Source organism: Panthera leo, chromosome A2 (genome assembly GCF_018350215.1).
Source record: "Panthera leo isolate Ple1 chromosome A2, P.leo_Ple1_pat1.1, whole genome shotgun sequence".
Taxonomy (NCBI): Eukaryota; Metazoa; Chordata; class Mammalia; order Carnivora; family Felidae; genus Panthera; species Panthera leo.
Genome location: NC_056680.1, coordinates 16,228,261 through 16,253,196, shown reverse-complemented (window position 1 = coordinate 16,253,196; position 24,936 = coordinate 16,228,261). Strand labels below are relative to the sequence as shown.

General features: G+C 51.7%; 1 protein-coding gene across 2 annotated transcripts in view; it reads left to right on the top strand.

Moving 5' to 3' along the window:
- CCDC12 (coiled-coil domain containing 12) overlaps positions 1 to 12,565 on the top strand; it is a 53,670-nt gene extending 41,105 nt beyond the window's left edge. For both annotated transcript variants that reach the window (XM_042929127.1, XM_042929128.1), the window contains exons 3-7: positions 8,946 to 9,025; positions 10,627 to 10,688; positions 10,910 to 10,944; positions 12,021 to 12,097; positions 12,193 to 12,565. In XM_042929127.1, coding sequence (XP_042785061.1) covers positions 8,946 to 9,025; positions 10,627 to 10,688; positions 10,910 to 10,944; positions 12,021 to 12,097; positions 12,193 to 12,275 — 337 coding nt within the window. In that variant the 3' untranslated portion in view covers positions 12,276 to 12,565. The remainder of the gene's footprint in view (positions 1 to 8,945; positions 9,026 to 10,626; positions 10,689 to 10,909; positions 10,945 to 12,020; positions 12,098 to 12,192) is intronic.
- The last annotated feature ends 12,371 nt before the right edge of the window (positions 12,566 to 24,936 follow it).

Sequence of the window (24,936 nt, the reverse complement as noted above, 5' to 3'; positions counted from 1 at the left end):
ACTGGTAGCAAGAAACGAGGCCTTGTTTGTATTGGGGACACGGAGGTGAGTGTCGTCCGTGTGCAGAGCCTAAGGCAGCCAGAAGGTTGTTGGGGTGTGTGTGTCCCTGGAAGAGCCCTGCGTCTCTGTACCCCGGATGTGCACACTGTGTGCCTCTGCGGTCAGAGCTGCTGTCTTCAGCCAGTGCTGGCCTCCAGGGCCTCGCAGGTCCCTCCTGGGCTTGGCCTTCCCTGTGGTCAGTGGCTGGGGGGAGAGCTTCGAGACAGCCCTCTTTCTGGTCCTGGAGGGGCCTGTATAGGCAGGAGGGACCACGGTAGCCAGGTGGGGTGGGCTGTGTTCTCAGCAGGCCACGTGGGACTGCCCCCTTCCGGCCTCTCTCCAGGGGTGCAGGAGGGGCTGCGTGCGAGGTGAGAAGAGAGGCTCGTGTCCCAGAGGGTAAGGCTGGTAGCATGGATGAAGGAGGGTGAAGTGGGCCAGGGCTAGGAAACCTCCATGAGCAGCGGGCTTTCTCTGATGCCCGTTCACCAGGGAGTGGTTTGGACCACATCATCTGGAAATTTCCTTTCACTTGGACATTCTAGAACTCTACTCCTGGGTAGAGTTTCCCACTTTACAGAGAATGCCAGCTTTTTCCTCCCTTCCTCTGAATGGCACACATGGAAGGTGTGAAAAGGCACCTCCGTGTCCTCTCCCCGGGCTCTCCCAGCCAGCCCACGCCTGGGGGCCCTGCAGCTGGTCTTGAGGAAGACCTCTCAGCGGTCACCGAACCTGCTCGGGCACTTGATAGGTCTCCTCAGATGCCTGGGGAGAAGGCGGAAGAGAGGAGATGGGAAAGGGTACATTTCCCCCAATTTAAGGAGGCTCCATAGAATGTGGACCTGGGCATCACTGTTGCTTTGCCACGGAGACAGTGGAAGTCACTTAGGAGTTGGCTGCCTTGACCAGAACACATTCCTGCCTTTTTTGAATCTCCTGGGCACAAATCCTTTACTTCCTATATTGTCTTCCCAAGCATTAAAAGGCCCACAGGGCCCCTGGCCACCCATCAGCGCCCTCTCTGAATTCTTCCATCGAGCCGGGGGCAAGCGCATGCTGGGAGCTTAGTGCTGGAGCTCAGTCCCTAGGCACTTGTAAGGCAGGGTGTGCAGGACAGCCACAAAGGGGCCATGTGCAGTGGGGTGTGAGGGCTGCTGAGTAGAGGGTAGGGGCATGTAGGGCAAAGAGGGGGCACAGGAGAGGAGCGGTCAGCTGTCTTGGGGTGAGTGGGGACATTAGGGCTGCCCGCAGTGCCATCTTGTTGAGCTAGCTCTTGAAGCCTAAGGGGCTTCAGAGTGTGTAGGAGGCAGGGCTGGCAGTGACCCAGGGGACATTTGATTGGAAAGCAGGCTGTAGGGACCAATGAGGAATGAGGCCAGGACTGTGCTAAGAGGCTTAGTCTTGTTTAGGGGACACTGGGGACCCTGGATCAGAGAGGGTGAAAGTAGAGGTTCCCAGGTGGCCTCTGTGTCTGTCCTCCCCATGGGACAGACCACAGGCTCAGCTCAGATGCCAGTTGCCTCCATGGAGGGGCCTGTGGGTGGCCCAGGACACGTGGTTGCAAAGGGTGGAGTCCTAGAAGGCACTGGGCTCACTGTGTTGCCCTCCTGTCTGTAGACTCCAGGGCCAAAAGCCTCCGGAGCGTGTCTTGGCCTCTGCTTCTCTTTGGCCAGAGGCGCTGATGGCTGCCGGGTGCTGAGCCCACCACAGTCCCTGCTCCTGGGGGTCAGCCTCACTGTGTCCCCTCTGCCTGCTGTCTCTTTCTTTGTTTTCTTCTGTCTAATTGGTTGGCTGTTTCTGTGCAGACAGAATATTAACTACATTAGCAACTCTAGAAACTATAGAAAATCAGAGAAGCAAGTAAAAGGATCGCTTAGCTAATCACTGTCAGCGTTTGGTTGTTTTTGTCTTTCTGTTAATTGTTCGGTTGCATGTTAAGGGCAGTCTTTCACAGACAACGTTTTCAGTGGTTATGCAGTGATGGATCTGATGTCTGTAGTTATTTGGGTGTATATTTACACATTTTATTTTAGTTTTTGAGTATGTAAGGGATTCGTGGCTCCTAATTCAAAGGTATTAAAAGGCACACGGGGAAAAAATTCTTCATTCACTCCCAACTCTTGCTTATAAGACAACCTCCCCCCTCCCCTCAGTAGGCTCCTTGCCCCCATGTGGGGCTTGAACTCACAAGCCTGAGATCAAGAGTCATGTGCTCTACCAGCCGAGCCAGCCAGGTGCCCCTAAGACCACCTTTTTAGGGCCAGCTTCTTGGCATCTTCCAGAGGTAGGTGGTACACAGATAGGAAACTATGCTGGTATGTCCAACCCCGCCCCCCCGCCAAACAGCACACTTGTTTTTACACACGTGATAGCACGCTACTCTTCCTCACCTTGCTCTGGTTAGTCTAGCAGTAGCACATCATGGCGTTCATCCCACAAAAGTCACAAAGAGCGTCTTCATTGTCCCTCTGGTCCTATGCAGGCCAGAGGGCATGTGACCAGGGTCTGTGTGAAGCGCTCTCTCCCCACCAGGAGAGGGTTAGCTCGGGGAAGGGGCCCTCAAGTCTGTGTCCTCCGTAGCCCCTAGCTCAGGACTCATGTGTTTTGTAGCCTCAGGCCCGGAGGTGGCTGGGGAAAAGTTCTGGGCACTCCTCTGGCCTGGCCGTCTCCCACGCCTCTGCCTGTGGCTCCTCCGGGGCCGGGGCCAGCCCACCCCGCCTGTGGCCTATTGCTTAGGCCTTGCCTCAGAGCCTGTCTTCTAAGCCCTATCCGCAGATTTCAGTTCAGTCCAGGTCCGCTCCACACCCGGTTCTGAGCAGAGAGGGCTGCAGAGATAAGTAAGAGAAGAGAAGCCAGGCTCCTGGCTGGCCCCGCTTCCGGGAGTCACTCGTGACCGAGGCCGGGCTCGTGGAGACCAGACACACTGAGGAGGCAGGCAGGGAGAGAGTAGTTTTCTGTTCTTTGGCTAGCCCTCAACTGCTGGTGGTATGTCCTGGCCCGTCCTGCCACTCGGTGTGTGGTGTGCAGGAATAGGCACATCTCTGCCACCCGGTGGGCCACACAAGGACCACTTCATCTGCTCAGGCACCCTAGCTCATGGAGGGTATTTTGAGAAGCCTTGCTAGGCCACGTATGTGTCTGCTGGGTTGCTGTTCCCAGCTGCACTCGAGGGTTACTCTCTGGGCTTCGGAGGGCTAACTGTCCCATCTTGGGACAGTCTGCCATATTCCCACCCTGGCAGGTGGAGCCCTTGGGGTGTGGGGCGGGGCTTCTGGGGCAGCGTTGTGGAGTGAGAACAAGGCACTCCTGGGAGATTTGACTCTGTGCTGCAGGGCACTGCTCTGTTCAGTATCGATGTCCACAGCTTGAATCGCTTACACAGCCTCATGAAATCAAGATGTCCTTGATTTCCATGTGGAAGCCAATGAGAGCATGACCCTTCCCATCCTTGTCTCGGAAGCATCAAAGCTGGGATTTGGACCCAGGTCACCCTGTTAGGAGCCTCGGGCTCCAGCACCTCCTCCCGCCGCAGCCTCCACATTCTAAGACCAGGGTAGCAGAACCTGTGCGTGGCTCCAGTGGCCTCTAGAAGAGTGAGCTCCAGATGCCAGCGTCTGCCTAGTGACTGTGGCAGCTTCCGAGGGGCCCGGCTGGCGCGGTGTAGTCCCATCTCCCAGCCTCCCAGAGCTGTGGCAGCTCCGGATACCGCCAGATGCCGCCGTGGGGAGCCCCCAGGTTGGCGGCCTGGGCCCGTTTTGTGTGCGAACTTGTTGTTTCTCAGCTTTCCTTTTTATCTCAATTTTGGTTTTTTGGATTTTTGTTTTGTTTTTAATCATTCCATTTCCTGTTAATATAACTTGTTAATTATATACTCTTTTTCCTGTTAGGGGTTTCCGTGGGGATACAACATACATCCTGAACCTACCGAAGTCCAACATAAAGTAACACTGTACCGTTTCCCATGCGACGCCAGGACTGCAGAACATTCTCACACCATGGATGGTTCTTCCCGTCTCTAGTGCTATTGCTGCTGCATTTTCAATCCCACAAGTCATTTTTTTTTTTAATTTTTTTTTTCAACGTTTATTTATTTTTGAGACAGAGAGAGACAGAGCATGAACAGGGGAGGGGCAGAGACAGAGGGAGACACAGAATCTGAAACAGGCTGCAGGCTCTGAGCGGTCAGCACAGAGCCCGATGCGGGGCTCGAACTCACGGGCCGTGAGATCATGACCTGAGCCGAAGTCGGACGCTTAACCGACCAAGCCACCCAGGCGCCCCCCACAAGTCATTTTTACTCTTTTGTGCAGTCAATATTCATTTAGATTTCCCCACATACTCTTTCTGAGCGTTTAATTCCTACCTGCAGTTTGATTGCTCTCATCTGAGGTCATTTTCCTTCTGTCAAAAGCACTCCCTTTAGTAAAGAACAGATTCCCTGACAACCAGTTTCGCCAACTTTTCTTTCTCTGGCCATATCACCCCATTGTCGGTTTCCATTGTTTCTGTGGAGAAATCAGCTGTCCATTTTAGTTTCTCCTTTGAAGATCAGGTGTCTGTTGAATTTAAGAATTTTCTCTTTGTCTTTGGTGTTTAGGAGTTTGATAATGATTTGCCCAGGTGTGCTCTTCTTTGGGGTTCATAGTGTTTCTTTAATCTGTGTATATTGTATGGCTTGATGTTTTCCACTTATTATGTAAAATCATCAGTTATTGTCTCTCTCTTTTCTTAATGTTTTATTTATTTATTTTTAGAGAGAGAAAGTGTACAGGCACGACCAGGGGAGGGGCAGAGAGAGAGGGAAAGAGAGAGAGAATCCCAAGCAGGCTCTGCACTGTCAGCATGGAGCCTGACGCAGAGCTTGAACTCATGGACTGTGAGATTGTGCCCTGAGCCGAAATCAAGAGTTGGCACTTAACTGACTGAGCTGCTTTAGTGCCCCCGCTATTATCTCTTTAAACATTGCTTCTGGGGCTGTCGTTATATGTATGTTAGATCTTCTTGCTGTGTCCCATAGGTTTCTTATGTTCTTTTCTCTATTTTCCAACTTTTTTCCCTCTGTGCCTCAGTCTGGGTATTTTCTGACTTATTGGTGGTTCACTAACCCTTTGTCTAGCTGTTTTAAACTGCTATTAAATCCATTTATTGAGTTCTTACCTTTGGTTGATTTTCAGTTGCAGAATTTCCATTTCATTAAGTTTTACAGTTTCAGATGCTCTGCTGAAATTCTCCACCTTGTGGTATATTTTCCTGAACTTTAAAAAATGTGTTATGTTATTTTATTTTTATTTTTATTTTATTTTAATGTTTATTTTTGAGAAAGAGAGCAAGCACGAGCAGGGGAACAGCAGAGAGGGGGAGAGAGGGTCCGAAGCAGGTTCTGCACTGACAGTAGTGAGCCTGATGTGGGGCTCAACTCACAAACTACAAGATCATGACCTGAGCTAAAGTCTGTCACTTAACTGACTAAGCCACCCAGGCACCCCCAAATTTCAGTTATTTTATATTTCATTTCTTTTTAAAAAACATTTATTTATTTTTAGATTTTTTTCCTAATGTTTATTTTTGAGAGAGTCAGAGACAGAGCATGAGCGGGGGAGGGGCAGAGAGAGAGAGAGACACAGAATCCGAAACAGGCTCCAGGCTCCGAGCTGTCAGCACAGAGCCCGATGCAGGGCTCGAACTCACAAACCATGAGATCATGACCTGAGCTGAAGCCGGACGCTTAACCGACTGAGCCACCCAGGCGCCCCTAAACGTTTATATTTTTGAGTGAGAGAGTGAGAACGAGCGCAGGGGAGGGGCAGAGAGAGAGAGAGAGAGAGAGAGAGACAGACAGGATCTGAAGCAGGCTTGTGCTTAGAGCAGAAAGCCCTATGCGGGACTTGAACCCACAAACTATGAGATGATGACCTGAGCCAAGGTCAGATATTTCACCAACTGAGCCACCCTGGTGCCCCTATATTTCATTTCTAATCATTTTAATACCTGGATCTCCTGTGAGTGTATTTCTATCACCTTTATTATTATTTTCTTTTATCGTGGCTTTGGTTGAATCCTGGATGTTGTGTATGAAAAATCTTACAGATAATCTGGGGTTCTGAATCATTTATTTTCCTCCAGGGAAGATGTATTTAAGCTTCGGGCAGGCAGTTAGACTAGGGGTGCCCTGACCCACCCTCTCAGGACTGGGGAAGAGGCTTCCTTCCTGCACTGATGGAAACTTTTATCTCTTCGGCCACATGAGATTGCAGGGAGCTCTCCTTGGGGTCTCAGCTGTGCAGCCTCTGCTCGTAAATAGACAGATGCTTTAGGGGAGATGAGGTGCCCAGTGTCAGGCTCACCTGTCACACTTGCCCTCCCTATGATTGCAGTCCCTCAGATCCTGGTTGCCTTGGGACTTGTCCAAGGCTAACAGATTTTTTAAAATACGTCTCGGGGCTCCTGGGTGGTTCAGTTGGTTAAGCGTCCGACTTCAGCTCAGGTCATGATCTCACGGTTTGTGAGTTCGAGCCCCGCATCGGACTCTGTGCTGACAGCTCGGAGCCTGGAGCCTGCTTCGGATTCTGTGTCTCCCCCTCTCTCTGCCCCTCTCCTGCTCATGCTCTGCCTCTCTCAAAAGTGAATAAACGGTAAAAATAAATAAATAAATAAATAAATAAATAAATAAATAAATAAATAAAAATATGTCTCTTGTCAGGTGTTTTCAGCCATTTTCAGAAGCAGGGGGTTAAACCTCGGCTCTGTGTTGGAAAAGCCAGGCCCTGGAGCAGAACCCAGTGCCCCCATGACCTGTCACAGAGACTCCTGCCCTTCAGGGGTGGGGGCCGAGGGCAGGGCAGGTAACTGGGCATTCATTAGAGGCTATCTCTTCATGAGCTCTCACAGAGTGAATCAGAGAGGGCTTGGATGTAGCTTGACGGAGCTGGACATAGCCTTCTTGTTTAATGATGTGGAAGCTGAGGCCGAGAATGGGATGGTCCCACAGTGACTGGGACACAGGTGTTCTCGACTGCTGGACTGGTGCTCAGCTCCCAGGGAGAGCAGGGGACGCTGGGCGGTAGCACTGCTGTGGGGGATGGGGCTGCTGTGTGGCCAGCCTCCCCCCCCCCCCCCCCCCCCCCCCCGCCGGCCCCACCAGTGCTGCTCTTTCCTATTGTGCTGCCCTCTCCCTGTCCCCCTGCTGTGTCTTCCCTGTTCCAACATCTTACGAAGCCTGGGCAGCAAGGCGGCTGGGGCGCGGGTACTTGTTCCTGGGGCTTCGAGCTCTGGGTCTAGCTCCTAGCAGACTCCCCTCTCTCCTGCTGATTTCTCACAAAACCCTGAAGCTGGTTTCTGAGAGCGATAGTTTTTTTGTTTTTTTTTTTTTCTCACTAGTCCATGCAGTTTTCTTCCCACACCCAGTTTCTCTTCTGCTTTTCTCACTACCTTGTTGTGAACGAAAGTCAGTGTACCGAATCATGCCTCACTTTCTCTGCTGGGGCTTCCGTGGCATTTACCAGCAGGCCTGCAGGAGGCGCGAGAGGGTAGAGGACAGGGTGGGTGTCCTGCTCTTAGCGCCGTGGACTCTGGGCCTGGGGCCCTGGCAGAGAAGGGGGCTGCCAGAGCTGGTGATAGGGACTGGTTGGCAACAGAAAGCTCCCAGATTCAGACCTCTGCCACTTGCTAGGTGTGTGGCCACAGACACCTGCTGCCTCATCTCTAGAACAGCTTGCCTGCACAGGGGACCTCAGCAGCGGTTTTGCCCGGCACAGAGGGTTTGGTAGGTGACGGACTGTGGGAGCCCTCCTGCTGGGAAAACCATCCCAGGACTTCTGAGGGGCCAGCAGTCGTTGAGGGCCTCAGAAGACGTAGTGAAGGAGGACCCACCTCCCAGGCTCACCTGGCTGGCATGTCAGGGGGCTGTTCTGCTTCCCTAGAGTGGAAATGGTCTGTCCCACAGTCGGTCTTGCCTTTATGAAGCAGCAGCCCCCACATGCAAAGTGTCACTTTGCCAGCCCATGGAGGGAGCCTGGGGCCATTTCTCCTGTGGTCAAGCTTCCCTGTGTGGGGGTTGGGATTGATGAGCTGCTGAGCCAGGAAGACCCCAGCACACGCTTGGCGTGGAGGCCACCCCTGCCCAAGGGACTGACGTGAGAGGAAAGTAACAGCGCTGTTGCTGGCCGAGCCCAGTGTGTGATCCTGGTCCCTCACAGCTCCCCTCCCTTCACGGAGGTCTTGGGGTCTGCCCAGTAGCGTTTTAAAGCCCTCTTGTGGCCGCGGGGCCATGCAGTTCTCCCGGCTGTCCCAGCCTTGCACGCTGTCGTGCCTGTCCTTCACCCTTGCCGGCTACTCCTCGCACGCACACACCCTTGCCGCCAGGAGCTGAGGTCTGTGCCAGCGGCTCCAGGCCACAGAGGCTCTAAGAAGGAAGCCAGGCTTGGAGAAACAGTGGGTGACCACCGGCTTTGTCCTGTAGGAGAAACTCAGCCCAGGAGCTCCGGCCCTGACTCCGGGTCAGACGCTGCAGCCACTGCTGTGAGACCTTATGAAAATGCTCCAGTCTCTCTGACCCTCAGTTCTCCCGGCTGTCAGATGGAGCTCATCCGGGAGAGACAGCCAGAGAATGCTCCCGGGCATCCCTGGCCCCAGCTCTGGGCGAGAACCTACGGTGCGGGCGGGGCCTTGGCGAGTGACCCGCCCAGCTGCTCCCCGGCAGATGACGGGGCTGCATGGAGAGGGGGGCCCGTCCCTATGGTCCTTCTGTTCCCGTGCTCTCCCTCTTCACCAGGCTCTTTCCAGAGAGACCGGAGGAAAGTCTAGAAGTCACCAGCTCGTGTGGCTTCCTCACAGTCTGACCTCCAGGTGTACGAGGTGAACGAGACTGCCACATGCTTCGCTCCATCTCTGCTTGTCATCTCCTCTCGTAGGGAACTCAGACTGCGGAACTACGTCCCAGAGGACGAGGACCTGAAGAGGAGGAGGGTGCCCCAGGCCAAGCCAGTCGCCGGTAGGTGGGCTGCAGCTTTCCACCTCCGAGGCGCTGTCAGCCGCCTCCACCTTGTCAGGTGTCGTCCTCTCTTGGAGGATAACTGGCAGTGCCAGGCCTGGAAGTTGGGCCTCCAGGACCCCTGGCAACGTCTCACAGCCATCCAGAAGTGGTCAGTGCTGAGTGACAGCAGAGAGGTGGTCAGGGCACGGCTGGAGGGCCTTCCGGGGACCTGCAAGAGAAGAGGCCCCATTCCCCTAAAGGACCTCTCTGGGCTGAGACATGGAAGGGGCAGTAGGGGCGGGGCATAGGTGGGGATGGATCCTGGGGGCACTTGGGGGTCAGAGTGAGAGACCCTGGAGAAGAGCTGACCACTCAGGTGCTCAGAGAGCAGCGGGCGGGCAGGCGCCCGCCGGCTGCGAGGCGTGGCAGTGCCAGAGCGCAGAGGATGGAGAAGGTGTCCCTGACGGCAGGTGTCCCTGTGTGAGTGGCCTGGCCGTGGGGCTGCCCGGTCTCGTGGCGTGGGGAGCAGCACAGCAGCCGGGAGCTTCTGGAGATGCTCCACACTGGAGATGCAGAATACTTACCACGTAGACCCCTGGCCCTGTTTTTATCCTTCGTTTCTGTTATCGGTTTCTAATTATACAAATTATAAATGAATAAGTACATTTATCTTGAAGACAGCAAATTGTTGCCCATTCAGCCACCCCCGCCCCACCCTCGTCTACTTCGCCAGTTGTTCACCTCAAGATTCGCGTGCTTCTTAGGTGGTTCGCTTCGTGGTTTGGGCCCCCATGGTGGGGGCAGTAGGCGGGACCGGGGAGAGGGGCGGGGAGTAGTCCCGTCCCGTGGCTTCAGCATCTGTGGCTGGAGGCAGGTGAGGCAACATGTGGCCACAGTGACGGGGAGTGGTGGGGGGGGGGGGGGGCGGCGGTGGGGGTGGTTGGAGGAAACGCCCGGAGCCCAGACTTGTTAGTGCGCCTGGGCCTAGGCAGGCCCTCCTGCTCTCCCCACCCAGGGTTAGGGTTAGGGTTAGGGTGCCGTCAGCCGCTGCGCATAGCTGGGAGGCGCGTGAGGTCAGGGCTCCCCAAGGTGGGGAGCACGTATCCTTGCGGGCACATATCCAAGTGGGATGGGAAGAAAAGCCACCTGTGCCCCAGCTAGTCCAGGGCCCAGAGGATGTCCTCAGAGCCCAGGAGCCCCTGGAGATTGTGGGAAAGCCAGTACTCACAGCTTTTCGCAGAACCATCCTGTGGCTATACCAAGGCAGCTCTCTCATTTCCCATCTGGGGAGAAGGGCCGAGAATACTGGCCATGCTTCCATGCTGGAGGTCTGGGCTCTGTCTACTCTAGCCGTCTGCCTCCTGCCGGCCCTCCTTCGCCCCAGGTTGGCTGTCATCCGGGAAAACCCAGGGCTGCCTCCACGGCTGCCTTTGCAGAGTCTTTGCCTCTGGAGGTTGGGAGCCCCGGGAGAGGTGGGGGCGAGAGAGCCCAGGGTCTCTGGGTGAGCCTGTTCCGCACCCTCCCCCTCTCCCGTGCGGGGTGCCGGGTGTGCCTCGTGTGCCTCAGGGAGAGTCGCGGCCCCTTTCCGACGGCCTGTGTTGTTGTCTTGCACCCTCTAGTGGAAGAGAAGGTGAAGGAGCAGCTGGAGGCCGCCAAGCCAGAGCCCGTCATTGAGGAAGTGGTGAGTGGCCCCCCGCCGTGGGCCCTTTTCTCCTCCCCCACGGCTCTCCTCCCTCCTACTTCCCTCTTCCTCCTCTCCACTTCTACATTCCCTTCCACCCCCTTTTCCCACACCCCTCCTTCCTCCCTCCCTTTCTCCCACTTTCTGCCTCAGTCCCCTGTCTGCCCACGTGCCCTGGAGCAGGGGCCGTCCGGTCCTGACACGTGTCTCTTCCTCCCCAGGACCTGGCCAACCTCGCGCCCCGGAAGCCTGACTGGTGAGTGCCACCGCTGCAGGACTCGCGCGGACCCACCGGCCGCTCTGGGTGCCAGACACGGCCCTCAGGCTGGGCCTCTCCCACCTCACAGCAGGGAGACGGACAGTGTGGACACTTGCTGTCCAAAGGACGTGCTGACAGGACAGAAGTGGAGAATGAGAGGGTGGCCATGGGGGTGACACCTGGAGGGCGGGGGAGGGGCTCCAGGAGGGTGAGGAGCAGCAGTCCCTTGAAGAAGTCCCTGTTGCAAGGGTGGGGGTCCGGCCACCTCAGAGAGCTCCATTTGAGCAAGGCCGGCCTTGGCCCTCAAGGAACCACAGGATGGAGGCGAGAGGATGGGAAGGGCAGGTATAGATTGCTGTCCCAGTTCTGCTGCCACTGGCCTGTTCTGCTTTGTCCTCAGTTTCCCCTTCTGTGAAATGGGGCTGCTCATCCTTTCCTGATGCCCCTGTGACCAGGCTGATACAGAGTGGGGGAGAGAGGGGCCATGTGGCCTGGGGCTTGTGTTCTACTTGACCTTGGGCCAGAGGTGCAGACCACATCCCTCACCTGCGATTCTGTGACAAGTACAGCACCACTGAAGGTGTTCTCATTTGTCGAAACAGAAGCACGGGGCATGTGTCCTCCGAATCCCTGGGCAGGGAGAATAGGCTGTGTGTGCACTTCTGGAAGCTCCTGGTGGTGAGGGTGAGCACACGGCTAGAGGAGGAGCAGGACCCATGGTGGGCCAGGGCAGGTCACTCCCTGATGGTGACCGAGGGGACCAGGCTGAGAGGGACCCTGAGATACCCCACCCACCCTTGCACACCTTGACTTGGTCCCGTGTTTGGTGGGTCTGCGCCATCAGTCGCTGCCTCAGCGGGACACGGAAGGGTGACTGCTGCTGGGTTTTGGAGGGTGCAGAAAGGGAGAGAGGAGCTTCCTGGCCTCCTCCCCGGGGTGGTCTCCTCCCTGCGGTGGTCTCCTCAGGCAGCTGAGTGTCATTCCTAATGCCAGAGGGGCTTTGGGAGGGGAGGGTCCCAAGGCCACACCAAGCCAGTCTTCAACTTCGGCCTCCTCACACCTGCCTGCTCCAGGGACCTCAAGAGAGACGTAGCCAAGAAACTAGAGAAGCTAGAAAAACGGACCCAGAGGGCCATTGCCGAGCTGATCCGTAAGTGCAGGGCCTGGCGAGGCGGGATCCCTGCCCTCTGGGTGGTGGCCCAAGCACAGGGCCCCTCCCCACTCCTCTGTCTGTCCCTCATCCAGGTGAGAGGCTGAAAGGCCAAGAGGACAGCCTGGCCTCTGCAGTGGACGCCACCACCGAGCAAGAGGCCTGTGACTCTGACTGAGGCACGCCATGTCCCCTTGCCCCTGTCAGGCCTGTCCTGTGGGTGGGTGGTCTCGGGCAAGGGTGGGGCTGGGCTTGCTGTTACCTCCAGAGCCAAACCGCCCCGTCAGCCTGAAACCCCCGCCGTGGGGTGAGGTCAGCTCCTTGTCTCCTAAGTGGTCCCCGTCACCCCGACAGGGGCAGAGCTGACAGCAACCCTGTGGGCTTGCTGTGTCTGTACATATGTGTGTATTTTGAACTTTCTTTTATCTCTAGAAATAGAAACAAGCAGACCTGTATGTGCGCCAGAAACCTGTCAATATTTTCTGAGTCCTTGGGGCGCTGTGGGTTTGGGCCCCAGGGCAAAGCAGAGGTGAAGCTTAGTATGAGTAAGTGCTGTGTTGGGCTGAGCATGTTGAGGCTGGAGGGGTGCAAAAGGCCCAGGCCTGACCTTCTGAGTCCAGAAGGTAGTCGTGTCAAAACCCACAGGTGACAGAGACCGAGTCTGAGAGAAGCCTTGCGGGCCTGGGCCTCACAGCAGTCTGTGGGACAGCGTGGAGGGGCTCCCACCCTGGTCCTCTGTGGACCCCCTCACAGTGTGAGAGAGGCTGGGGGTGTGGAGAGGGTGCACTGTGCCTGGCAAGGCTCCATTCTGGGCCGCTCCAGATTCCAGGCCCCTGGTGCTGTTCTCTCTCACCCTGCACAACCCCAAGCAGCCCTTCTCCCCACAACACAGTCAGAGCTAGACTGTGGCTTCTCTGGGACAGGGCCCCTGTATTGGGGAGGGTGGCTCATATAGACTAGGGTATCATAGCTTTGGTTTTGAGTGTGGTCATGGACCCTGGGTCCCCAGGGTCCTGGCATTAGGACCGTGACCCTTCTCTGGAGCTGACTCTCCAGAGTGACTGGCTGGCCACAACTCCCGAGTCCAAGTACCTGTGGCCAGCTAGAATTTCATGACCAGAATGATTACACTCTTGAGTCTCCTTCAGGGTTTCCCCTTGAGCCTCCCACCCCCGCCCTGTGTCATTCCAGGGTGTCGTCCCCTCTGTGCTCAGTCGGAGGAACACATTGGCCTGGCTCTGGCAGACAGTGCCGAGGACCCCAGGTCATAGTGGTGGAGTGAGTGTGTGCATACAGAGACCGGCATGCTCCTACAAAAAAGTAAATGCTTTCAGCTAAAAGTATGCAATTACCTGAGGAAGGTAATTTGTGCAGAAAGGGAGCAGAAACTTGCAGGGATGATAGGGCTAAAGTGGCAGGTGGCTGGCTGAGCAGTGGGCAACCCAGCACTCTGGTTCCCACACCAGTGGGGGTTAGACATGCCCACAGGTGTCAGGTCTAAAGCCACACTCCTTCTGCATAGCAGCGTCTGGAGCTGGGCTTCCCTTCCTGGGAATAAAGGATAAGAAGGTGTCCCCGGCCCAGGACTGCTGTAGGAAGTGGGGTGCTCGTCCGTGACAGTGTGAGACTCACACGTGGTGACTGGCGGCTAGCTTCCCACTAGGACTAGAGTGTGGCCAGCCCCACAGAACAAGAGCCCCGAGTGCTGATGAGAAGTTTCCTTCTGCATTTACAGCTCTCTATGCCTATAGAAGACTGCCAGGCAGAGAGAGAGAGAACAAAAACCATCACACACGATGGGCACTTAGACTCACATTACAAAATGTGTGAGAACATCCAACACCTTGAAGAATGGCTACCATCCCAACATGTGGAAGAATTTACACCCAAGGAAGCTGAAACAGTTACATCCTAACAGGCTTTTAAAATGAGTGTTTGTTTTATTACCACAGAGATAAAAGAGGGACTGAGCCCCATGTCTCAGGAACAGGGATTAGGCATGAGGGAGATCTGTTTAGAAATCTTGGAAACAAAGAATGTTTATGAAAATAAGCAGTGCGTACACACACACACACACACACACACACACACACACTCAGCAACTCACTGGAGGAACTAAATAATAACAAAGAAGGAATTGATAAATAGGAAGGGAAAGCTGAAGCTCCAAAAGGTGGCAGAGAGAGAAAAAGAAGAGAGAAAGAAGAGAGAGAGGGCGGTTGAGGACCTTGACGTACTGCTTGATGGCCTTTAGTGGACAGGAGATGGAGAAAAGAAACCTGGAGACAGAAGGTACTTGAAGAAGGAATGGCTGACCACGTCGGTTTCTGGCATCACAGTAGAATAGTTGCCTGAACTGATCCTCCCTTTGCAAACAGCTAAAAACACTAGGTAAATAAGTCATTACAACAAATACTTTTTAAATGCATCATTGATCTGGCAAGAAAGTCAAGAACACTCAAGCAAGAAGGTAAGAGAAGCAGCAGAATGCTGGAGCCTGACCTTTGCCTTGAAGATATGTAACAAACCAAGTGAAACCAGTCTTGGTTTTTGGGGTCCTCGGTGCCTGGGGCTAAGATAACGCAATGCCTATGCATAATGAGGGGCCTGGTAGGAGAGCCCTCCAGAAAGCTGGGGCCCCCAAGGGCACTCCCTCTGAACGAATAATAAATCTGTTGTCTTGGCATCCCAAAGGAAAACTGAACCTTGCCACTGACTGAACTGGAAAAAGGTCTCCCTTGAGAACTGAGCTGGCCCTCGTGTGGGTTTGCTCATGAGAAACCTCCAGCCAAGAATATAAATGGCTCCAGATTGTGGTGGTCTCAGATGCTTGATAGAAATGCAAATCCTACCTGAATGAACCTTGATTCATTGCAGTCCTTAACGAACGCCTGTTGATAAAGTTCAGGAAAAGTGAGCAGCTTCTGGAAAAGGTCACCCACCAAATCTACTAGGCAACAAGGCACAAGGAGCAAAGGACATGGGCAAGGATATGGTAGAATCAGACTTGCAAAGGATTCATACATTAGAATGACCAGGTAGACGATTTAAATGTTTAAAAACGATGCAAGAATTAAAAGACAGGCTTGAAAATAGGAACCTATTTGCCAAAAACCAAATGTTCTGGAAATAAAAATTATTATAGCAGTTAAAAGCCCTGCATCTGTGAGTTAGAACTAAAGAAGCGGTTCATGTACAGGAAGCTAGGCCTGAAGAGGTCCTCCAGAATGTAGCAGGATAAACAGATTGATAAAACCTAAAACAAGAAGCTAAGAGAGATGGAGGACAGAGTAGGAAGAGCCGACATGATGTGTGATCGGAGTCCCAGGAGAGGAAAAAAAGACAAAAATGGGGTGGAGGAAACACTTTTTTTAAATGATTGAACTTTTCAAAATCACCAATCCACAGATTCAGTGAGGCCAGCAAATCTCAAGCAGGGCAGAAAAAAGAAACCAACACTGAGATGTCCCATCTCTTGATGTGGATGGTGATTAATTAGGTATATTCACTTTATGACTATTCGTTGAACCACACACATATGATCTGTATGCTTTTTGTATGTGTGTTAAAGCTCAGTAGGTACGTTTACTTAAAATGTTTTCTTGGATCAATCCTCCATCACTGTATACAAATTACAATCAAAACCCAGTGGCTTGAAACAAACCTTTACTACTGGATGGTTTCGAATGCAGGAGTAGCTCACCTGGGTAGTTCCAGCTTGGGGTCTCTTTGAGGTTGCAGTCAAGACATCCCCCAGAGCTGTAGCCACCCAAAAGTTTGGCCGAGGCTGGGGGGTGAGGCTTCCGTGATGGCTTCCACTCCCAGGAAGGCTCATGGAAGCATGCCGTGTGCACAAGTCCTTGCCACATGGATCTCTCTGGCAGGCTTGCCTGCGTGTTTGCGTCCTGTGGCAACTGGTTTTCCCCAGAATGAGCGAGCCAAGACAGAGGCAAGTGGAAGCTTTAGAGCCTTTTATGACCTGGTCTTGGAAGTGATGTGCTGCCACATGATATTGTGAGGAGCAAGTCACTACATCCAGACCACACTCAAAGGAGAATTAGTTCCACCTCTGGAAGGGAGGTCTAAGGATTTGTGGATGTATTTTAAAACCACTGCATACCCAGGCACAGTGCAATAAGTTGGCAGAATGAAAAGAGCAGAAATGATGTTAAAATTAGAAAAGATTTATTCCCTTTTAATGAGCAAGACAGCAGATGTCTCAATCACAACCAGTGTTAACTGGGGAGATACCTTCTGGTATCAGTGTTAACTGGACGAAAAGAAATTGTCAACTTAAAATTCTATACCCAGAGAAAATATCTTACAAGTACAAGATAGTTTCAGACAAGCAAGCCCAGAGCATCTATTACCAGCAGACCCTCATGAAAAAAAAAATTGATTTTGGGGGTAATGAAAATATTCTACAGTGGATTATGGTGGTTGCACACATCTGGAAATACGCTAACAGCCATTGAATTATACACTATCAATGGGCAAATTGTATGAGGTGTATATTATATCCAAGCTGTTGTTAAAAAATTAAATAGGGGTGCCTGGGCAGCTCAGGCAGTTAATTGTCCAACTTCAGCTCAGGTCATGATTTTGTGGTCTGTGAGTTTGAGCCCCATGTTGGGCTTTATGCTGACATCTCAGAGCCTGGAGCCTGCTTCTGATTCTGGGTGCCCCACTCTCTCTGCCTCTCCCCTGCTCATGCTCTCTCTCTCTCAAAAATGAATAAATGTTAAAAAAAAAAAAACTAAAAATGAAATAAATAAGCATTCTTAAAAAAAAAAAAGTTCTACAGGATGTCTTCAGATTGAAATGAGACTGGATCCCAGATGGAAAATCTGAGCTAGAAGTAGGAACAAAGAGAAGGTGGAACTCTAAATAGGTTATAAAATGAGAATGTTCCATGGAATGAAAGTAAGACAAGGGCTACGAGAACATGTAACAGCAGTGGTAGGTACATACTCTTGATTGGAATTACAGCTCTCTACGAAGCTCACGGGTGAAGAGACAAAAGACTCAGACTCTGCTACACAGGCAGGCTGACATTTCTGCGGTGACCCTAACAATAGAAAAAGAGTGTACCACTTCCAAAGCAGTTGTAAAAAAACAAAACAAAACAAAAAAAAAAAACTACCCAAAAGAAGGCAAAGAGAGAAAAGTGGGACAAGTAAATTAATCCAAAATACATCAGTGTACTAAACCACCTTATTTTTTTTTAAACTCAGTCTGATGCTGTTTAAAAAATAAAGCTTAAATCCAAACCTAAACTCAAAGAAAGGTGGAAAGTGAAGGGATTAGAAAAGCTCTATCAAGCCCAGAACCGACAAAGGTAGCTGGGGTAACCTCAGACGGGGAGACATTCGGACAGAAGTGGTATTAGCTATGTGAATGTGCTTTGCAGCACTGGGGCTGTCACTTGCCGCCCAAAGGGTGCGACCACTTTGGAGAAGCGGAACACGTGTACAAGCTGTGAGCATCAATTCCAGAAGTAGTGTCCTGGGGGACCTTGGCACGGGTGTGACACTTGCAGGAGCGTCATTCATCACAGCGCATGTGCACACATCCACCACATTGAAACACACGTGTAATAAGCTGTGATTCGTCCGGCGGAAGACTCTGGCAATGAAGTGAGCTACAGCCACATGCGATGTCATGTCCCAGAAGAAAGGGAGTATGAGCCACTTCTGTGGTGTTACATAACAGGCAGTGAAACAATACACTCTCTAAGGATACGCGTACGGAGGGTAAAGTGGGTGCAGAAAAGCAAGGTGACAGTTCTCAACACTAGGCTTGCAGTTCACTCCGGGAAGGAGCCCTCTGAGGTATTGATAACGTTCTTTAACTTGGCTTGAGTGGCAGGAATTCGTTTTATTCTCTATCCATTCATTTTATATACTTTCTTGGTATATATTCTGTATGTCACATGCATACTTGTGTAAGGAGAGAGGTCTCCAGAATTCACAACCAAATTACTCGGTAAGTGTGAAATGGAATTTTTTTTCTTTTTTTTTTTTTTACTGTTTATTTTTTGAGAGAGAGAGAGGGACAGAGTGTGATCAGAGGAGGGGCAGAGGGAGAGGGAGACACAGAATTGGAAGCAGGCTCCAGGTTCTGAGCTGTCAGCACAGAGCCGGACGCGGGGCTTGAACTCGTGAACTGCAAGATCAGTCAGACGCTTAACCGACTGAGTCACCCAGGCACCCCAATTTTTTTCTTTTTTTAAGTAGGCTCCATGCCCAGCTTGGAGCCCAGTAAGGGGCTTGAACTCCCCCTGAGATCAAGACCTGAGCTGAGATCAAGGGTCGAACGCTCAACCACCTGAGCCACGCAGGCACCCCTGAAGTGCAATTTTTTAATGACCATGTCTGCAATTTCACTACAATGGTCTGGGTTAGAACACTGGGGGTAAAAAGAAAAATCATACAAGCACACAGAAGATAAAACAACCTATGAATGAATGCATTCTGTTTTCATCAGTGGTAGATACTACAAGACAACATTTTCCTGAGTGCTGAGGAAGCAAATGTCCATCTGCTTAATTATCGGACATAGCACCAGACAGACATTTTTGGGCTTCTGACACCAAGTGTTTACTCTGCACAGATCTTTGCTGGAAGAACTCGAAAGGAACGCTCTGTAGTGAGAGGAAGCATGGTAGGAGCTGGGAGAGCAGGAGAGAATCGGGACTACATCTGGTGGACGCTCACAAACAGGATCTTCAGCCAGGAGGCTTTGCTGTTCTTGTGTTAAGTCCATGGGGATGCGGTGGCTCCAGGGACATGGTTCCCTGTTGTCTCCCCAGCTGCCGTCCTTAGCTCCCCTAGGAGTCTTTGCACCACCGGGTTGCAACTACGGGCAGGAGGGGGAAGGGCAAGGGGCAAGCCAACTAAGGAAACTATGGCTTCAAGCCCAGTCCACCAGGCTCGCCTTCACATCCACCAGCCATTACCATGTCCGATCCAGCCCGAACTGCAGACATGTGGGGAGTAAGGGTATTTTAAGCTGGGCACATTGCCACCGTGATTGGAATTGAGGTTCCATGAGAAAAGAAGAAGGGTAGAAAGAGTCCTGGGAAGGCAGCCAGCAGTGCCTGCCACAGGATGCAGGAAGAAGTGGTAAGCAAAGAAACTGGTAAACATTGCAAAAATCAATAATTGACTAACCTCCAGCAAGACTGACAAAGACACAAGTTACGAATATTCAGAAGGCAGCAAGGCTGTCACTACCGACCCCATAGACCTCAAAGAGACAATAAGGGGATACTGTAAATATCCACATCAATTTGAAAAGTTGCTGAAATGGACCAATTCCTTGAAAAGCACAAACTACCACAGCTCACCCAAGACGAAATAATTTGCATAGCTCTATACTAAGGATATTGAATTCCTGACTTAAAAAAACCCTGTAATCAAGATGGTGGTGTTGGTGGAAAGATAGGCACAGAGAACAGTGGGAAAGAGTAGGGAACTCAAGTAGCCCCAAACAAGTAACAGCCGACTGATTTGCTTTTTTTTTTTTTTTTTTAAGTTTAGTTATTTTGAGAGAGCATGTGTGCTCGGGGGAGGGGCAGAAAGAGAGGGAGAGAGAGAATCCCAAGCAGGCTCTGCACTGTCAGCATGGAGCCCCACATGGGGCTCGAACCCAGGAACCGTGAGATCATGACCCGAGCCGAAGTCAGATGCTTAACCGGCTGAGCCACCCAGATGCCCCACTAATTTTTAACAGAGGTGCAAAACGAGCTCAGTAGAGGCAAGATACTCTTCAGCAAATGGTGCTGGAGCGATTGGATCCCCACATGCCGAAGAAAGCCCCAACCTAAAGCCCAGTTGTTATTCTTAAAAACGTAGGTTCCAAAACTTAAAGTGGATCATAGGTGTAAACATAAAATGTAAAACTATAAAAGCTTTTAGGAGAAAACATTCAGGACCTAGAGCTCGGTGAAGAGTTCTTAGACACGAGACCCAGAAGCGCATTCATGAAGAAAGAAAATCGAAATTTGATTTAACTGAAACAGAAAGCTTTTATTTCAACAAAATCTGTTAAGGGGTGCCTGCGTGGCTCAGTCGGTTAAGCATCTGACTCCAGGTCAGGTCATGATCTCATGGATTGTGGGGTCGAGCCCTGCGTCGGGCTCAGAGCTGACAGCTCAGAGCCCGGAGCCTGCTTCACATTCTGTGTCTCCCTCTCTCTCTGCCCCTCTGTCCTTGTGCTCTCTTTCTCCCTCTCTCTCTCAAAAATAAATAAAAACTTTAAAAAAAATGTTAAGAGAATGAAAAGCTGCAGACTAAATTGCAGACCCGATATCTGATAAAGGACTCCTATCTGGAATATATAAGGAACTCTCACAACAGAAGGAAGGAAGAGGGTATATAAATGGCAGATAAGCACAGGAGAGCATCATTGGCCATTAAGGAAAAATGCAAATGAAGGCCATGATGAGCCATCATCACACACCTGTTAGGATAGCTTAACTAAAAAAGAGTGCTGGGGTGCCTGGGTGGCTCAGCCGAATAAACGTCCCACTCTTGGTTTCACTCAGGTCATGATCCCAGAGTTGTGCGATCGAGCCCTGCATCAGCAAGGTTCCAAAAAGAGTGCTGATACCAAATTCTGACAAGGCTGTAGAGAAGCTGAATCTTTCGTACATTGGTGGTGGCACTGTAAATGGTACAGTTACTCTGGAAAACAGTTTGGCAGTTTCTCAAGAAACTAACATACACTTTCTGTGTAACCCAGTAACCACGCTCCGCCTGGGCATTTATTCCAGAGAAATAAAGCCTGTCCACACAAATGTTCGTAACAGCTTTATTTATAATCACCGAAAGCTAGGAAAAAGCCAAATCTCACAAGTATTATTGGCTTATTGAATGCTAGATTATTTGAATTTGTTGTCCATCCAGGATATGTCACTTAAAAACAAACAACAACGAAAAAAAACCCAGCCCAGATCTCCAGTTTAATGGAGGTTTCCAAGTCATCAGATGAAGATCAAGGTCTTAGTATAACTCCCCATTCTTCATTTTGGAATTAAAATATTACACAAAAATGGGTGAAATAAGGATATGTGGTAATACATTTCTGACCTATGGCGGTGGATGAAGGCATTACTTCACTTGGTCCTGTACTTCGGGGAGTAACGGAATGGAAAATTAAGTAAGTTTTTATTCTATGAAAAAAACAAATTAACCAACCACAAAATGTCCTGGTGCCTGGTTAAACTGGTGCATCCATACCATGGAATACTACTCAGCAGTAAAAAAGGAACAACAAACTTGATAAAAGTGAGTGGCTTGGATGAATCTCGGGGGCATTAATGCTGAGTGAAATATACATATATGCATCTATCTTATACATATAAAAATCACATGCTGTACAATTCCCTATCTATAATATTCTTGAAGTGACAAAATCCTACACATAGGGAACAGATTTGTGGGTGCAGGGGGTTAGGAATGGTAAGGGGCAAGCATGGCTGTATATGACAGGGTAGCTTGAGAGAGTTCCTAGTGGTGATAGAATAGTTCTTGGTCGCACTGGTGATTATGCAAATCTATATACGTGGTAAAATGGGATGGAACTGTACATACACGTGCCAATGTCAGATTCCTGGTTTTGGTTTTGACATTATGCTATAGCTTCAGAAGATGTAGCCATCAGGGGAGACTGGGTGAACAGTACACAGGACTGTGGTGTACTATCTTTTTAACTTCCTCTGAATTTATATTCTGTCGAAAAGTTTTAAGATGTCTTTAGTGGTGAACAAAGAAAATGGTAACACATGTTAATAAATTGTGTGATTTTTTTTTTTAAGAAGCACTTGAAAAATAAGACACAAGTTTTCTGGATCCACAGACTTGGTCATAGTGAATCTTGGCCTTGGTTGGAGGGGCAGGTTGGGGGCTCTCGGGCCCCAGCAGCCCCCGTATCACAGGGCTGAGGGAATGACAGGTGGCAGTGCCCACCTCTGTGGATGGAGGGAGCTCTGGTGTGCCCCTTGCTGCCCAGCTCATCAGGTACCTCCCCAGGACAGCCCTGACTGCCCTCCCAACACTTCATGTCCCTCCTGCTTGCAATCCTTGAGGACATCTGGCCGCTGGGTCATCTCTGGAGAGGTTATCGGGCCTGAGCTGCAACACCCCTTCCCCAGCAGAGGACAGGGGGATGAGGCCTGCTGGCCCAGAGACCCAGGCTTGGTGCCTCTAGGTAGGAAGGGCAGCAAGGGGATTGGGAGGAAGTTGGACCTGGGATTGCAGGGATGGGTCCCCGGGGGCTGGTACAGGGCCTATACCACAGTGAGGAATAGCTGACGGGGTCAGAGAGAGGCACAACCCCTCAAGTTACGAGGGAAGATTCTGCCTAGCCCAGCAGGCTGCAGTCAAGAGTGTGAAGGCACCCAGTTTGGGCAAATCTAGTTCTGTGGAGTTGGCCTGGCCTTGCGGCCAAATCCCCTGTTGGGGTTCCACACTGCTGCTCACCAGCACTGCTAGTGTTCACACTGCTGGGCTCTAGTGTGAGATGTCTGCTCGCCTTCATCCAGGCATCCTCTCCGCGGGGCTCTGAGCCATGTCCAGGACCTGCTGCAAGGCCGCCCACCCTATAGGATCTGGGGATTCAGATCTGCTCCCTGAGTATCCGCCTGGTGCTGGGCACTATTTCAGGGGCTGATTGTATGGCTGTGAATCCGATGATACCCTGTCCTCTAGGAGTTGACCTTCCTCTGGTGGTGGGAGCCAAACTCCCTCCCTTAGACCCGCCTGAAATTCCTCGCTTCCCCCAGAGCCCTCTGGCTAGACATTAGTGGGGCATCGTAAGTGGTGAGATCTGGGGCCTCAAGGGCCCCGCTATTCCACTCAGCCTGGAGACTGTGGGGACAAGTCTCCGGGCAGCCTTTATTTCCCCATCTTCACATGGCCACTGGGGGGCAGCAGAAGACATCAACCCGGGGCCCCTGAGAGGGAGTGTGGGTCAGCTCAGCCTGTTTTCCTGCTGCTCTGTGGGTCTTGTGTAATGCACATCTCGCCACCAGGGAAAGCAATCCTTCCTTTCCCACACGGCATATGTCATTTAAGTGACTGATGTCCAAGACGGTCCCAAGAGTGGTGCTCTGTCGACCTGAAGCCCAGAACTGTGGGGGCCCGCTAGGAGAACAGCACCCCAGGCCCCCAGTCCACACCAGCCTTACTCAGGTTCCAGGCACCAGGCACCACAGCTCTAGGGGCAGCACCAGCCCTGTCAGGTCTCAGGCAGCCTCATTCCTCCTGGGGAAGGGTCTGCACCTGTGTGAGGCCCGTATGTACAGAATACCCAGGGATGTGGACCCTGTATAGTCTGGCTGGGAAAGGGACTCGCCTGGAAGGAAGGTCAGGGTCCCTTAGCCCCTGGGCCAGACCTCACATGGCATCCTCTGCCATCTTCTGAGCCGGTCCTGAGCATCTTTTGTTTGAAGCCAAGCTCCCAAGATGCCTGTCTTTGTCCCAGGGGCCATCCGGGCAGCACAGCCCTCACCTGATGGGCCTGGGTGGGCAGAAGTGAGCAACCCACAGAACGGGGTGCATGTGCGTGCTAGGTCCTAAGGCTGCTTCCCTCCCCGGCTCAGGCCTGGCCTCAGGGCCTCTGGCAGCTGTGGGCTGGGCAGGGGTGTCCAGGCAGAGTTTCCCGGCCAGCCTGCCCCTTCTCTATGTATTTACTGGTTTTCTTTAAATGTTCCCATTACTCAGGCCTCTGGTCGGCACTGAGACAGAAATAAATCCCACAAGGCAGCCCAGCCAGAAGCTGGGAATCCAATTCCCCATCAAAGGCCGGAAGAGGCCCCTATGCAGAGCATGCCAGACCACAGTGGCCCACACACTCCACATGGCCACGAACACAGCCACGCACACCCCCCCATGCACACACACGTGCGTGCATTCACACACATATACCCCCACATGCACACACAGACACCCGCATGTCCCCCGTGCACTCAGATTGGCCTCATGCCTTCACACTTACCCTATTCACACAGACTGACCTCACACACACATATGCATTCACATGTACAGCCCCACATTGCAGACTCAGTCCAGGTACGTGCTCCCTGACAGCTGGGCTCACACTCAGTTGTGACCGCACACTCTGGGGTCACAAACTGAGTCATCCTCAAGGTGCCAGTAGGCAGGTAAGTGGGGAGGGTGCGGAGGGCAGGAGGATGGGCACCCGTGTGTGGCGCTGGAGGAGAGCAGCCTCATGGGAGCACAGGCCCAAGGCTGCCAGGGCTTCTGAATTTTTAAGAGAAACTGAAAAGCTGAATTTTTATGTGAAATATCCTGATTTTTAAATGTTGGCTCAAGACGTTGAAAATATTGTAGGGGCCAAACCAAACACGTCTCTGGGCCAAATTCCACCCACAGGCGGCGTTCTCAGACCACAGGTCCACACAGACACACACACACAAACAGACACACATGTATACACAGACATACACACAAATACAAATAAACACACAATACAGCCACGCAAATGGACACACACACACACACACACAGATAGGTATCGTTTATATACAGATAGAACCACAAATTGACAATACAATTAAGACACAGCAGACACATATGGCTAGGCACATATATGAACAGGCACACACGTTTATAAATATACATACATAAATACTAATAAATAGACACATACTAATATGCACACACAAATACAAATAAACATAGACCCACACAAATATGTACACACATAACAGCCCCACAGCACATCCCTCTATCGCTGATGGTGAGCTCGTTGGGGGCACCCAGCTGGCCAGTGTGGCCTCTGGGCGGGGCCAGAGCGTGGTTCCCATCAAGGCT